This window comes from Lynx rufus, unplaced genomic scaffold (genome assembly GCF_022079265.1).
Source record: "Lynx rufus isolate CCGP_SWC_20201006 ecotype Redwood Valley unplaced genomic scaffold, mLynRuf1.p SCAF_4, whole genome shotgun sequence".
NCBI lineage: Eukaryota > Metazoa > Chordata > Mammalia > Carnivora > Felidae > Lynx > Lynx rufus.
This window is the reverse complement of record NW_025814856.1, coordinates 4,372,100-4,387,029: the sequence shown is the minus strand read 5'-3', so window position 1 is coordinate 4,387,029 and position 14,930 is coordinate 4,372,100. Positions and strand designations below refer to the sequence as shown.

Below are 14,930 nucleotides of genomic sequence, written 5' to 3'. Positions count from 1 at the left end.
GTGTTTCCCTGAGAAGAGGGAGGGCTGACATAGTTGAGCCCCTGTTATGTTCCAGGTACCAATTAACACTCATCGAAACCCAGTCGTATTCACCACCCCCCACCCCAGCCCCGTTTTCATGGAAACTGAAGTCTCAGGGGATTTACTGCGATACCCGAGTGCCGGAACCAAGATTCGATCCCAGGAAATGTGACCCCAGAGCCCACCTCTTAACGATCGCGCATGGAGCTGAACCCTCACAACCATCCCATTACATTGGGTGAGGGTCGTCGCCACACCCATTCATCAGATGACAAAACTGAGACCTGGCGGTGCTTGCCCAAGGTCTAATTGCCTTCCGTCTGGGGGAGTCTCTTACAACACGCGTGCCCTGCCACCCAGCCTGCAGGCAGAGGAACGAGAAGCCATCGGCTCCCTTTGAAAGTGGCCGTGAGCCAGCCAGTGTCTGTATTTCTGTGAATGACAGTGATTCAGAGGCAAGTTACGAGAGCAGCAGTAGGTACGTGAAGGGGAAAACCCAGTCTCTTCCCGGGCATTCACCTACATCAGCGCGTGACTTCTTCCTATCTTGCCAGGTCAGGAGGGGGTAGGACAGTGGCCGCTCTTGGAACCCCCCCATCTGCGTTACTGGGTTGGCATACCTATGCCCCAGCTGTTTCACTGGCTCGGAGGCAATGACCGGCAGACAGATGCTGGAGTGTGACAGCAAGCCTCCCCTGAGCCTCTGAGCAGGTGACCCTCTGGGGTGCACTTCACCCTGCAGGGCTGCCTGTGGGAGCAGACTGTGGCTGAGGCACTCCCAAAACACCTTCCGTGTGGCTCTGTCTCTGCTCTGTCCTGCTTCCCTCGCTGCCCTGCAAGTGTCTCCAGACAGCCCTCCCTCAAGAAATCACTCACACAAGAATCCTCTCATCAGGCTCTGCTTCTACAGACACTGGCCAAAAGAGACGGCCACCCTAATTTTGGTACATTTTTGTTTTGTTTACATCTTTTTCTAAGAAGGCAATAATTGGGGCGTCTGGGTGGCTCAGTCGGTTAAGCATCCGACTTTGGCTCAGGTCATGATCTCGTGGTTCACGAGTTCGAGCCCCGCGTCGGGCTCTGTGCTGACAGCTCGGAGCCTGGAGCCTGCCTCCGATTCTGTGTCTCCCTCTCTCTCTGACCCTCCCCCCGTTCATGCTCTGTCTCTCTCTGTCTCAAAAATAAATAAACATTAAAAAAATTAAAAAAAAAAAGAAGGCAATAATTGCTTGCAAAGGAAAACCTTGGGGCGCCTGGGTGGCTCAGTCGGTTAAGCGTCCAACTTTGGCTCAGGTCATGATCATCTCACGGTTCACGGGGACAATGCTGTTGTATTATTACTTGCTTTTTCACTTAGGGTAGGTCTTGCAAACCAAGAGAAGCAAGATTTGTCACGTATGGGAGCTGGGTGATGGGTACGTGGGAGTTTGTTTTACTACTTCCCCTACCTTTGAAGCTTTAAATGTTTTTATAATAAAGATTGGGAGAAGAATATGTTGGGGGCAGCTTTCCAAGTCAGTCCATACAGACCCGACTCATGCTTTTTAAATTTTTTTTTTCAATGTTTATTTATTTTTGGGACAGAGAGAGACAGAGCATGAACGGGGGAGGGGCAGAGAGAGAGGGAGACACAGAATCGGAAACAGGCTCCAGGCTCCGAGCCATCAGCCCAGAGCCTGACGCGGGGCTCGAACTCACGGACCGCGAGATCGTGACCTGGCTGAAGTCGGACGCTTAACCGACTGCGCCACCCAGGCGCCCCCCGACTCATGCTTTTGAACAGCTGTGTATTTTGCACGGTGTCCATGGGCTGTAACTGCGCCACAGGTGGCTTGGTGGCTAAACATCAAGAAGATGCTCCACACTCTCCTTTCCAAGGTACGGAACTGTCACTGCAGTGACAGTGGCCCAACCACCAACCACATTTCCCAGCTCACCTCGTGTCCAGGCATCGTCATATGACCGTGAACAAATATAGTATGCATCATTGCCAGAGCTGGGTTTTTATAAAGTGGGTGTGCATTTCCATTGTTCCTTTTCGCTCCTTCCACAGTCTGCAAAAGACTCTAAGACTTCAGTGTGGCTGAGCTACAAGGCAGAAGGAGTCTGGGTCTCTGAATTACAGCTTGGAGGAAAGCCACCCACGGACCAGAAATATTTGCACTGGATTCTTTTAAAAAATTTTTTTTTATGTTTATTTATTTTTGAAGGAGAGAGAGACAGAGCATGAGTAGGGGAGGGGCAGAGAGAGAGGGAGACACAGAATCCGAAGCAGGCTCCAGGCTCTGAGCTGTCAGCACAGAGCCTGATGCGGGGCTTGAACCCACAAACCACGAGATCATGACCTGAGCCAGAGTCGGAGGCTTAACCCACTGAGCCACCCAGGTGCCCCATATTGGATTCTTAAACAAACAAAAATTAAATTTCTTTGTATTAAGCCACAGACAGTTTTGGGTTTGTTACAGTAGCTAGGGTTACTCTAACAAACACAACATTTTATCCAACTAGTCCCCTTGTGTAAACATTGTTTATTCCAAGTTGTTACCAGAATAGCATAAGTGCACATCCCAGAGTCTATGGTGAGGTATCTCTGTACGTTGTATGAATATCTCTTTGGAATAGATTTCTGGATTAGGAATTGCTGTGTCAAAGTGTATATGCATTTAAAGTTTTTTAATGTTTATTTTTGAGAGAGAGAGAGAGAGAGAGAATGTGAGTGAGTGAGGGGCAGAGAGAGAGGGAGACACAGAATCCGAAACAGGCTCCAGGCTCTGAGCTGTCAGCACAGGGGCCCGATGCAGGGCTCGAACTCACGGACCGCGAGATCGTGACCTGAGCCAAAGTCAGACGTTTAACCAACTGAGCCACCCAGGCACCCCAAAGTGTATATGCATTGTTATAATATTTTATCAAGTATGATAGGAGAAAAGCACAAATATCATTAAGTGTGTGCTCTGATGAACTATCGCAAAGTTAACATCCCTGTGTTTATGCATTTTTAATCCCAATAGTGCCTAGTTTTCTCAAATATTAAGCCTTTTGAATTCCCACTTACAAATTCCTTGTACATGCCTCGACTATAACATCTCTCACATTCTCTATGCGGGGCACACATTCATTCTTTTATTTATCTACCCAACTTGCCTGCACTGTATCGGGCCTGGGCTAGGTCCCCAAGCTGTGGAGATTAATACAATGACTTCCTCACTAGCCAAGGGATTTCTGGAATCAATAATAATGATGATTTTTTTTTAATTTTTTTAACCTTTATTTATTTTTGAGACAGAGAGAGACAGAGCATGAATGGGGGAGGGGCAGAGAGAGGGAGACACAGAATCTGAAACAGGCTCCAGGCTCCGAGCTGTCAGCTCTCGTGAGTCTGAGTCTGAGCCCCGTATCCATCTCTCTGCTGACAGCACAGAGCCCACCTTGGATCGTTTCTCTCTGCCCCTCCCCTGCTCACACACACGTGTCCACGCTCTCCCAAAAATAAACGAGCATTTAAAAACAAAACAATACCAACCATGCTTGGTTAGCTGCTACGAGTATGTCTTAAATACCTTCACACAAAAAGGAATGGCAATTACGTGAGGTGCAAAGATGTTACTGGATACTATGGCGGTAATCACTTCTCAATATATGTGGTTATCAAGTCAACACATGTGCACCTTAAACTCGCACAGATTGCTATATATCGATCGTAACTCAATAAAAATATTTGGCAGTAGTCGGGTTTGGAGGGCTGGAAGGTAGCGCTTTCATTAAGCCGCGGTGTAAGGCAAATACCTATCACAAGGGAAGAGAAAAAACTATGGGAAACTCATAAAGAGAGGAGATGAGAAGGACCCACCAGGAGCCCTTCTCCTCTTGCCACCTCACCTCAGAAGATTCTACATAGGAATGGGTGGATTTAGGACTATCAAGGCCAGGGGCTGACTTCTCCCAACAAGAGCTGGGTGGAGTTTCCCAGTCTAGAAGAGAAGCTTGCTTTCTGCGGCTGTCACATCCAACAAGGCATGAGAGCCAAAGATTAGAAGCTGCAGAGGGAAGTAGGTGGTAGGTTGCTCTAAGGAAAATCTTCTTGTGTCCTGTAGCCTGAACACAGAAGGCAGAAGCTCTTGCACGGACCCCTGGGGAATGCAAAGCTGTTGAGAGGGCTACTAGGCAAGCAAGATGGGGCCATCCTCTACCAGTAGACAAAACACCCCGTCCACAGTCCACCCTTGACAGCCACAAGATCCTACAAGTTGCCCCTATACCAACACCCCGCCGCCATGTTGGGAGGACCAAGAGAAGGGTAGGACGTTTGCAAGATTAGCTATTTGTACAACATAGACTGAGTTTCCCAAATAAGGCGGAGCCAGGAAACTGAGACACTGAGGACACTACGAACTGGCAATATTTGTCCTCTGCATCCAGCAGGAGCTTAGGTGGAAGAAGGGGAGACTTAACACATTTTAAAAATGCATTCTCAGGGCGCCTGGGTGGCTCAGTCTGTTGAGCGTCTGACTTCGGTTCAGGTCATGATCGCGCGGTTCATGGGTTCAAGCCCCGCATGGGGCTCTGTGCTGACAGCTTGGAGCCTGGAGCCTGCTTCAGATCCCGTGTCTCCCTCTCTCTCTGCCCCTCCCTCGCTCATGCTCTGTCTCTCTTTCTCTCTCAAAAATAAATAAACATTCAAAAAAATTATTTAAAAAATGCATTCCCACCACACCACCATTTATGAAGCTCTTGTCACACGTACCAGGTGGTTAACTGAGCTTCACTTAAGTTAAAGCTTAAAAGTTATTTAAGCTTCACTTTTGATTTAAGCTTCACAATATCCCTGTAGATGGGAACCCTTGCTATCTGTATTTCACAGCTGAGGAACATGACAATCAGAGAGGTTTTGTGTGTTATCCGAAGTCACACAGTGAAGGCAAGGCCACATAGGTAAGAGCCTAGAGCAGGATCCAGGAGACCTGGGTATTATTTACCTGTTTCTCTGCCACTAAGTAGCTCCCAGCAAGTGTTAGCTGCAGCTCAAACTCCTGAGACAGAAGGGTCTCCTCCCCAGAAAACACCCTCCCACACATTGAGCATATGGATTCTCTTTGACCAACTCACCAATTGTCGCGGATCTTGTTGAGAGAATACGTGAGCTGTATAAACCACAACACCCTATAAACAAAGAAAAGAAGAATACCATGAACCATCAAGAAGCAATGTAGGCTCAACCTGAAAAAGTACTACAGGTTTGATGAGCCTAGACGAGAGATCCACCTGCGTGACAAACATACAATATTTCATATAACGTTCACAGAAGCAATTCCTGCTTTTTTGCACTTTATGGTTTTTATTTTGTTTGTATCATCTTAATTTTCTTTTCTTTTTTTTAAAAATTTTACATTTATTTATTTTTGAGAGACAGAGAGAGACAGAGCACAAGCGGGGGAGGGACAGAGAGAGAGGAAGACACATAATCTGAAGCAGGCTCCAGGCTCTGAGCTGTCAGCACAGAGACCAGTGTGGGGCTTGAACTCACAAACCGTGAGATCATGACCCGAACCAAAGTCAGGTGCTCAACTGACTGAGCCACCCAGGCACCCCTTAATTTTCTTATCAATGACAAGAAAAGTTCCAGCTGATTTTCAAAAACATACACTAAGATATGTATTCTCAAACAAAAAAAAATGACATCTCTTCCCCCCCACCCCCCACCAAGTAGGCAAAACTTGGTTCTTGGGGAGAGATGGGGAAAAAAATCTTACTTTTTGGCATAAGACATATATAGAAATGATACATATAATACATAAATATATGTACAGTATATCTGTAGCATTAAAATGGCATGGGTGGTCAGGTGGTTAGTTTTTTAAAAATTACCTGGAGGCACCTGGATAGCTCAGTCAGTTGAATGTCCGACTCTCGATTTCAGCTCAGGTCATGATCTCAAGGTTTGTGAGTTTGAGCCCTGTGTCGGGCTCTGTGCTGACAGTGTAGAGCCTGCTTAAGATTCTCCCTCTCTCTCTCTCTCTCTCTCTCTCTGCCCCTCCCCTGTGCTCTCTCTCTCTCAAAAATAAATAAACTTAAAAAAATTAGCTAAAAGGCAGTGCAGCCCCCCAGCACTTAGCTCCTTTCCAACATTACAACCCCCACGACCATCACTCTCTCAACCCACTACCACCAACCCCACCACCAATGACGTCATCACCACTTTTGCTGATTAACTTCGGTGCCAAATAACAGGCACCAGAGCTAATACAAGAGCCAACAGGCCAAAGCAACAACTTGGCATTCCTGCATTTGGGGCCCACGAGGTACCTGCTCCTTCTAATGAAGCCTGTCAGTCAACAGGTCCCACAGCCCCCAAATCCCAACTTTGCCGTTCATTATCACCAGCCGAAATTCTCTTGCTTGTTAATTATTTTAGAGGCAACAGAGCATCATTTTTCAGCATGCAAACTCTGGAGTTAAAATACTTGGGCTTAACAATCTGGCTTCACTAGTTACTGACTGCATGGCCTTAGGAAAGTTGTTTAGTCTCTTTGGGCCTGAGTTTTCTCTTCCGCAAATAGATGCACTGGACCCCAGCTGAGGAAGCCCACACCTGTTGTTCAAAACACTGTCCCGCATTCATAGATTTGAACCAGTGACCAACGCTGGAAAGACAGGAAAACAAACAAACACACACAACAGAGACAATAAACAAGACCAATACAAACTGACGCCTGAAGAAAGGGAAATAAGAGACAGGAAGGCTCCACCTCATGGCTCAGGGCTCAGCACAAAAATCACCCCCTCCGAGAGGCCTTCCCTGACTTCCCCCTTCAACATAACCCCCAGTCACTCTCTTCTTGCATTGCACTATCACTGCCTGAAATGCTTTTGTGTAGTTATTATTTGGGACAGCATAGCATAGTGATAAGGGATAAAGTGTAGTACTTATTGGCTAAGTAGTCCTGGGAAAGTCATGTAACCTCTTTTACCTCAGTTTCCTCCTTTGTAAAATGGGGCTATTAGGGACCCAATATTGGAGGAGTTTGGTGAAGACATTTGATGAGCTTACAACGGTGCTAGGCGGGTGGTTGCTGTTGCTGTAAATAGCTTCTTTTCTGCCTGCCCTTCCTACTATGATATCAGACTCACGACCGCAAGAAATACATGCCAAATGAATGACTATAAAGAAAGTCTACCTGGAGAGAGGGAATTTCCTACGCTGAGTGGTTTTTTCCCTACAAAGAAGGTGCTGATAGTGTTCAGCCTAGAATTGGGGTCTCTGGCTGGATGCCCCGTGGCCTTCCCTTTCCCCTGGTTCTATTTCCAATGCAGGCTTCCCCCAGCCCTCCCACCACCATTCAGCCCCACACTCACCCCAGAAGAGGAGCAAGCTGAAGCTCCACATGGTCCCGTGTTTCTGTCATTAAAGAAGGGAACCTTGCCTTCGTTCTCCGCGTTTTCAGTAACAGAGGGTATGGGGAGAGAGGAGGGGTGGGGCCAGAATTGCTCAACACGGCCAGAGCAAGACAGCCCTTTTTGCTGAATTGCTGCTAGATGAGGACAGTGTGGCAACCCCCTAATTTTCTTTCCGCCACAGTGAAGAGAAGTTGTACTAGCTGGTGTGTTGCCGTGTTCTCTCTCCTTCCCCCCAACTCTTGCTTTTCCTTCCCCACCAGCGCCTACCTCTCAGCCTTCTTCCACTGCACCTATAAGTGAGCTACCACCACCTGTCCCCAGGGAAGCGAAGCCCAGACTCAAAGATCTCTTCCCAGCAGCCCCCCAAACAGACAGCCGTCACGGGCATCGTGGACCAGGTGCCGTTCTAGACACATCGCCAACGAAATTCACTTTCATCCTCACATCCACATCATCGAGCAGAGATTCTGACCCCCCATCCATTTGACAACAACAACAAAAATTAAAATTAAAAAGGAAAGCGAGGCATGGAGAGGCATTGCGACTTGTCCAAGGTTACTTAGAGTCAAGACTTGAATCCAGGAACCTCTGGCTCCAAGCCCTAGCTCTCGAACCACTCCATATGCCTCTAGCTCTCCTACGTTTTACCCCAGCACAGCAGCACCCCCACCCCATTCCCAGCCCTAACACACCTGCGTGCACGAGCTCACACACACAGAGGGCTAATAATGCCTCAGCCGGGGTCCCCAGAAGCAGATGCTGAGACTGGGGTTCTAGTGAAAGTAGTTTATCAGGGAGGTGACCCCAGGAAACGCCAGCTGGGGAGGGGAGCTGGGAGATGGGGACAGGAAAGGGTCCCCAGTGGCCGTGCATTCTAGCAAGTTGCACAGTGAGAAACTGAGCTTGATTCCACAAGGACCTCTGAAAGGCAGCCCAGAGCAGTCTTCAGTTACCCCAACCGAGAGGCAAGGGAGCTGGGGTATTTATCCACTGGCTACTGCCAGGCACAGATTGAGGCTGGTGTCTACCCACAACACCTTGGGCCTGGCCTCCAAACAGACAGAATGGGCATAACCCGAGTGCAACCCCGTGGACTGACAAATGTGAGTCTTGTGTGCCCTGAGGGGCTCAGGGTCATGGGTGTGGGTGGGCACCAAAAGCACCTACCACAGGCTAAAAATGAGGCACAAAAGCCAACCCCAAGTTCCTGGGAAGAAAAGCCCCCCACGTGCTTCTGCATTCTCCCTTTTGCTCCACGCACAGCAAAATACCCACCTTGGAGTTATGATCACTGAAGAAGATACATCAGTGGCCCCCTGTGTGCGCATCAGGGGGCCCTGCCCAGCGAGGCTGCACTTAACAGAAACACAGCAAATGCCACCAAGTAAGAGGAAAACAACCTCTGTGTCTGTCACGGAGAAGCGCTGGAGGACAAGCAGACTCTAGAACCAGATCCCCAGGAGTCCGAATCCCGTCTCCCCTGCACGCTAGTCATGTTCTTAATCTCTCTGTGCCTCAACATTCCCGTGTGTAAAATGGGCCCAACGATAATAGGCTCCACTTCGTGGGGGCTGATGTGTATCTGAGGAGTGGGCACTCCTGACATGTCTAGAACAAAGCCTGGCACATGGGAAAAATTCCCAGTGTTGGTTGTGATAGAGAATCAGACCTAGGATCCAATCCTGACTCCAGTGTGTTCTCAAAGTGCCCTTGGCAAGTGGCTTGCCTCTCTGGGTCTCAGGTTTTTCGTGTGGAGAATGAGGGTGACAAGAGGCCGTGTCCCAAAGGATCTCTGTGGGGGGCATGCTGTAACGTAGGGTAATACTACCAGCTGGGAACAATTTCCGGGACTTGCACGTTCTTCTGTAATCCTTGTCCGGGGGAGACGGACAAATGCAGTGGCTTTACCTTACATTCACAAATCCTTGCGCACTCTTCCCTTCAAGAGGGAGCGCTCTCCTTGGGTGTGCGCTGAATTTAGTCAACAGGAAAAGCAGCATGTGACACTGGCACGTGAGGCATCTGAGGTGAGAGGGTCACTGCGGCTTCCGGCTCACTCTCTCCTGGGATCATTCCCCAAGGGGAAGCCAGTCGCCGTGTTGTGAGGACACCCCACAGCACTGTGGAGAAGCTCACAGGAGGAGGAAATGAGGCTTGTGGCCAACGGCCTGACTGTGACCTCACAGGGGGGACCCTGATCCAGAACCACCCAGCTGAGCCACCTCCAGATTCCCTGAGCCTCAGAAACTATAAGAAAATACAACCTTATCGTCTAAAACTTCCAATTTTGGAGGGGGGGGGTGGGTCATGCAGCAAGAGACAACTGGTCTACCTAGAAGCAATTTTCTCCATCAGCAAAATGAGGACAATACCAATTTCCCAGGGTTTGAGGTTTAATGTAATAAAATCACAAACTCCTGCTTGGCACAGATTAAATGCTCAGTAAAACTCTCTATTGTTACCATTATTATTCTCTTGCTATACTAGATTGTTGTGGCTGCTCACAGGAGCACTAATACCAGCAAATGTCTGAACAGGAGAAGTCAGCAAAGATCATTTCATGCAAAGCTTTCTAATATGGGTGAGTTTGGACTTGACCCTCGGGGCATCAGAAGGAATTTCAGCAAGGTAGTGAAGGGCAGACTGGGGTTTTGCAACAGCCATGCCCCGGACCCAGGCAGGAGCGCCCTCCCCTGGGAAGGCTGGGGCTGCATCCCGGGTAGAGAAAAGTGAGGTGGTCTGGTCTAGGGCAGAGGCCGTGGAGACAGAGAGGAATTTAAGAAGCAGGAACAGCAGAACGGGGGAAATGTCTGGTAATCGGGGGAGTCTGAAAAAGGAATAGTTGACATTGAGAATGAGGATGGGCAGGGATGAGGCCATGTGACTTCCCTGCCCCGCCCCCATCCCCACCATAGCAAAGCACCACAAACAGCCGATCGAAATGACACAGATAAATTACATTACAGGTCTGGAAGCCAGAGTCCCAAGGGAGTCTTAGGGGACAGAAATCAAGATGTAACCAGAGCTGCATATGGCTTCTGGAGGAAGTCCATTCCTTCTCCTTTCCAGCTTCTGGAGTCTGCCCACATTCCTTGGCTCATGGTCCCTTCCTCTGTCTTCACAGCCAGCAGTATGACATCTTCCAACCTCCCTCCCTCTCTCCCTCAAACTCCCTCTTTCATTCTCTGACACTCCTGCCTCCCTCTTAAAAGGGCCCCTGTGATTACATTATACCCACTCAGACGATCCAGAATAATTTCCCCCATCTCAAGATCCTCAATCCCAACTGCAAAGCCCAACTGTGTAAGGTCACAGATTCATAGAGTCAAAGGATTTGGATGTGGACAAATTGGCAGGCGGGAAGGAGATGGTGGGGGAGCCTCGTTATTCTACCAACAGATGGGGTCTGGGATCCTGGTCAGGGACAGAAGAACACAGGATGCCAGTCACCCTTTATTAAACCCCAAACAGTTGACTGAGGCTATAAAATCTGCACTTCAGAGATCCTACAGGTCTGGGGACAGCCGTAGAGGGAGAAGAGGAAGGATGGGGTAGAGGAAATACAGTTTCTAGCCACATGACTTGTGTAAGCCTGACCCCATAGGTCTTTCCCAGCAAAGGGGAAAAGAAGGGACATTCAAGACTGAAGAAATCAGCCTGGTGATGCCCAGAGGCATCACTCCTGCTAACATGGAATGTGTTACCTTCTGGATGTGGTGGGGCTACTCGAGGATAGCCCCACCCAACTTGTCCTTGTTCCTCCTATAGCCTAAATCCTCCCAGGGCTCCCTATGATCTTCAGGATGAACTCCAAGCTCACTAATATGGCACCCAAGACCCTACCTAGTCTTACACTGGTATCCCCCACCGGCCTCATTTCTCCCTTTCCCTCCAAAACCTAGTCATCCTAGACCAACTAAAGCCCTCATAGTGGACGCTGTTGATGCTCTAAAACCTCCCTGTAGCAGCTGAAACACCCATCCCCCAGCTGCTGTGAGCATTGCCTGTTAACAGCTCACTGCTTCCCCTTCCCCGGTGTCTGCCCAAACCCTCAGACGCAGCCCAGCTGGTCGACAGAGTTTCAAAAGCCCAGCCCCATGGTGAGATCAACACAGGGCATTCCTTAGGCTCCAGATTCCCCATGGGATCAGGCTGAGGTTAGATTCCAGCGGAGACCACCTCCTTATAATGAGGCAAAAAAAAAAAAAAAAAAAAAAGGCAAGAGAAATGTAGCTTAAATTAAATGTCCTTAAAGCTCATCAGCCCGCACCTGAAACACGTAGAGTGGGACCTTCCTAGAGGAACTCATGGCTGCCTTACTGCCTTCATGCTTTTGTTTTATTAAAGACTAAAATAAGCTTATCTCAACAGCAGCAAGGTCCCAGAAGCCTTGCTTCCAAATTCCTTAGAGACTTAAGCGATCCTTAAGCCCCACTAACTTACAAGTGTATAATCAGTCACCTCTCACAACCCCAGTACTGCTCTTTCTGCCCGCAGGTCCTGTCCCTGTGCTATAATTAAATCACCTTTTTGCACCAAAAATGTCTCAAGAATTCTTTCTTAGCCATTTGTTCACGTGCCCCGCTTCATAAGTTTATCATTTTGGTGCCCTTACGTGGGGCTGAGAGTCTTTGCATCTGGACTCTGAGCCTCGTGCAAACTTGGGGAGTATGTTCTCTTCTCCTCCTTTACTCTCATCTCAGGGGCCTTTCGAGGAGTATGGTCTTCTTGGAACACTTTCATGCCATGCTGACTGCTCAGGCTGCAAGCCTCTAGCCCGTGGCTACTCTATGGGGAGGAGAAAAGGCAGGAAGTTAGTACCCTGGCCAGAATGGTAGTAAGATCCGGAAACCTGAGGCCCTCTCTTTATTCCTGTCCTTGTACAAAGTTGTCTGTCTTGGGCACAGGACAGCCACCTAAGTCCCCAGGACGGCTGCCAAGCCTAAGACTCCCGTGGGAGGTTTCCTCCTCATTGGTCTAATGCGATCCCCTCCACATCTCTGGTCCAGCTGCTTCTGGCCGTGAGACCTCTGCTCAGAGCCGGGGGAAACCAGTACCTGATTGAATTAGAACCCACCTCCTAGGGAAGTCAGCTGTAAGCACTACACGTGTTGGAACGTTGCTTAGACCATGATGGATTTCTATCTTTACTCTTTTTCATCAGTGTCCCCTGACTACGGAAGTTCTCTCTTCTGCAGGAAACAGAATAAACAGGTCCATCCCTGAATTGCCCTAAATCAGGACCCCAATCTAGGGGCCTCGTGTAGAAGTGTGTTTGGCCACTAGTCAGGCTGATAAACTCCCTCCTGATATATTGGATGATTATCTAAACAGGCCTCCTCCTTAAGGAGCCCCTCCCCCTGCCCCCAGGTCACAGGAGTCTTTTCCTTCTGTTTCATTCTCGCCCTAATACACTTGGTACCTGTGCTGCCCTTAACCTTGTTTTTCGGTTCCACTCTTCAGCTCCGTCAGAATACCATCCTGGGTTTAAAAAAAACAAAACAAACAAACAACGGTTACACTTGCTCAGCTCTTTCTCTCCCTCCTACCAGGCTACCCTCCCTCACCTCCGCTCAACGTCCTCCCAGCAAACCCCCCATGCCTGAGAGTCCTCATGGGAGGGCCCAAGCTCCCAGACTCCAAACAAGGGCCAACTATGTGAACATTTTGCTGAACAGGCGCATTAGAAAATGGAGGAGGGTCAGTAATATCTCCTCCAGACCGAGAAGTCACTTTAAGACCGAAAAGCAAAGCAAGCCACTGCATAGAGCCGACAAACTTGTGTTCAGGGTGTCTTACGGACAGGGGGATCAGGTGGGCGACCCCCGCATCCTCCGCAGCTACTCTCTGCCCAGTCCTGACGTAATCCCCAGCTTTTATGGAGCAAGGGGCATGGTGGTGAGGTCACGGGGTCGTTACCTAAAGTGGGGCCTTCTGTGCATCACTTTAGGGAAGATCAGAGCACCCACAGGCCTAGGATTCGCAGCCCCTAGAGAGGTCATTGCACCTGGCGGGGGCCAGCGATGGAGTGAGTCCCGTCAGCGTTCCTAGCAGGTTATCCAAAGAATCAGATACCTGGTCTAAGCAGGACACTGACCGCTCAGAATGGGCACTGGCTGTGAGCCTAAGACAAGATCCAGGGGCCGCCTCTGGGGCCAGCCACTAATGCATCAGCAGCTGGGTCACGGGATATCTGACGGTAAAGTCAGCTATATGCGGTTGGCTTGGAGTCATGACTCCGTACCAGCTAGAATGGAAATATTTCCATGTCTTTTTGGGTTTAAGGTATACAATGTTTCATTTGATATGTTTCCATATGGCCATCTGACGGCTGCCAGGGCATTACCTAACACCTCCGTCTCTATCCCGTCACATAATTACCGTTTCTTTTTTCTGATGAGAACAGTAAGTAAGACCCAGTGTCTTTGCAACTTTGTTAACTATAATCACACGGCTGTGCAGGGATCCCCAGAAGTTATACTTACTCGTCTTTTAACTTAAAGTTTGTGCCTTTCAACCAATGTCTCCCCATTTCCCCCACCTCACCCCCACTCCTGGCAATGACCATTCTTTAAAAAAATTTTTTTAATGTTTATTTATTTTTGAGAGAGAGAGAGAGAGACAGAGCATGAGCAGGGGAGGGGCAGAGAGAGGGGGAGACACAGAATCTGAAGCAGGCTCCAGGCTCTAAGCTGTCAGCACAGAGCCTGACACGGGGCTCAAACTCACGGACCATGAGATCATGACCTGAGCCGAAGTCAGATGCTTAACTGACTGAGCCACCCAGGTGGCCCTGGTAGTGATGACTTTATTCTATTTCTGCACATTCCACTTTTTTAGATTCCACATACAAGTGAGATCATAACAGTATTTATCTTTCTCTGTTGGACTTATTTCACTTAATATAATGCCCTCGAGTTCTGTCCTTGGTGCTGCAAATGGCAGGATTTTCTTTTTTTTTTTTTTCTCCTGTCTAAATAATATTCCTGTGTGTGTGTGTGTGTGTGTGTGTGTGTGTGACATGTTCTATCCATTCATCCGTTGATGGACACTTAAATTGTTTCCACATCTTGGCTATATTTGTGAGAAATCCTGAAATGAACATGGACATACAGATTATCTTTTTGATATCGGGTTTTGATTTCTATGGCTATATACCCAGAAGTGGGATCACTGGACAATATAGTGCTTGTCCAAGAGAAATAAAAGCATATATCCACAGAAGGATTCCCCCCACAGATGTTCGCAGCTGCTTTAGTCACAATTGCCGAACTCTGGACAGAGTTCCAACGTCCATCGACAGGTGATGTATCTATGCAATGAAAACAGAACTACTGAGCCCCTCAACAACGTAGATGAAGCTCAAAGACCTTATGCTCAGGAAAAGAAGCCAGACAGGACACAAAAGAGTGAGGTGCCTGGGTGGCTCAGTCAGTTAAGCATCAACTTTGACTCATGTCATAATCTCATGGTTCATGGGTTTGAGCCCCATGTCAGGCTCTGTGCTGACAGCT

The 14,930-nt window shown here is 48.6% G+C and overlaps 1 protein-coding gene across 8 annotated transcripts in view; it reads right to left on the bottom strand.

Moving 5' to 3' along the window:
• Positions 1-12,853, bottom strand: part of ADGRE1 (adhesion G protein-coupled receptor E1) — a 72,465-nt gene extending 59,612 nt beyond the window's left edge. For 4 of the 8 annotated variants that reach the window (XR_006965318.1, XM_047097236.1, XM_047097238.1 and 1 more), the window contains exons 1-2: positions 12,032-12,204; positions 5,128-5,181 (exon numbers count right to left, since the gene is read on the bottom strand). Coding sequence is in view for 7 of the 8 variants with exons in the window: in XM_047097236.1 (XP_046953192.1) it covers positions 5,128-5,181; positions 12,032-12,159 (182 nt within the window). In the remaining variant the exon portion in view is untranslated. Of the gene's footprint in view, positions 1-5,127; positions 5,182-7,374; positions 7,471-12,031; positions 12,205-12,838 lie in introns of those variants that run through there. The other 4 variants (XM_047097239.1, XM_047097241.1, XM_047097237.1 and 1 more) reach the window with 4 other exon arrangements.
• Between the last annotated feature and the right edge of the window lie 2,077 nt (positions 12,854-14,930).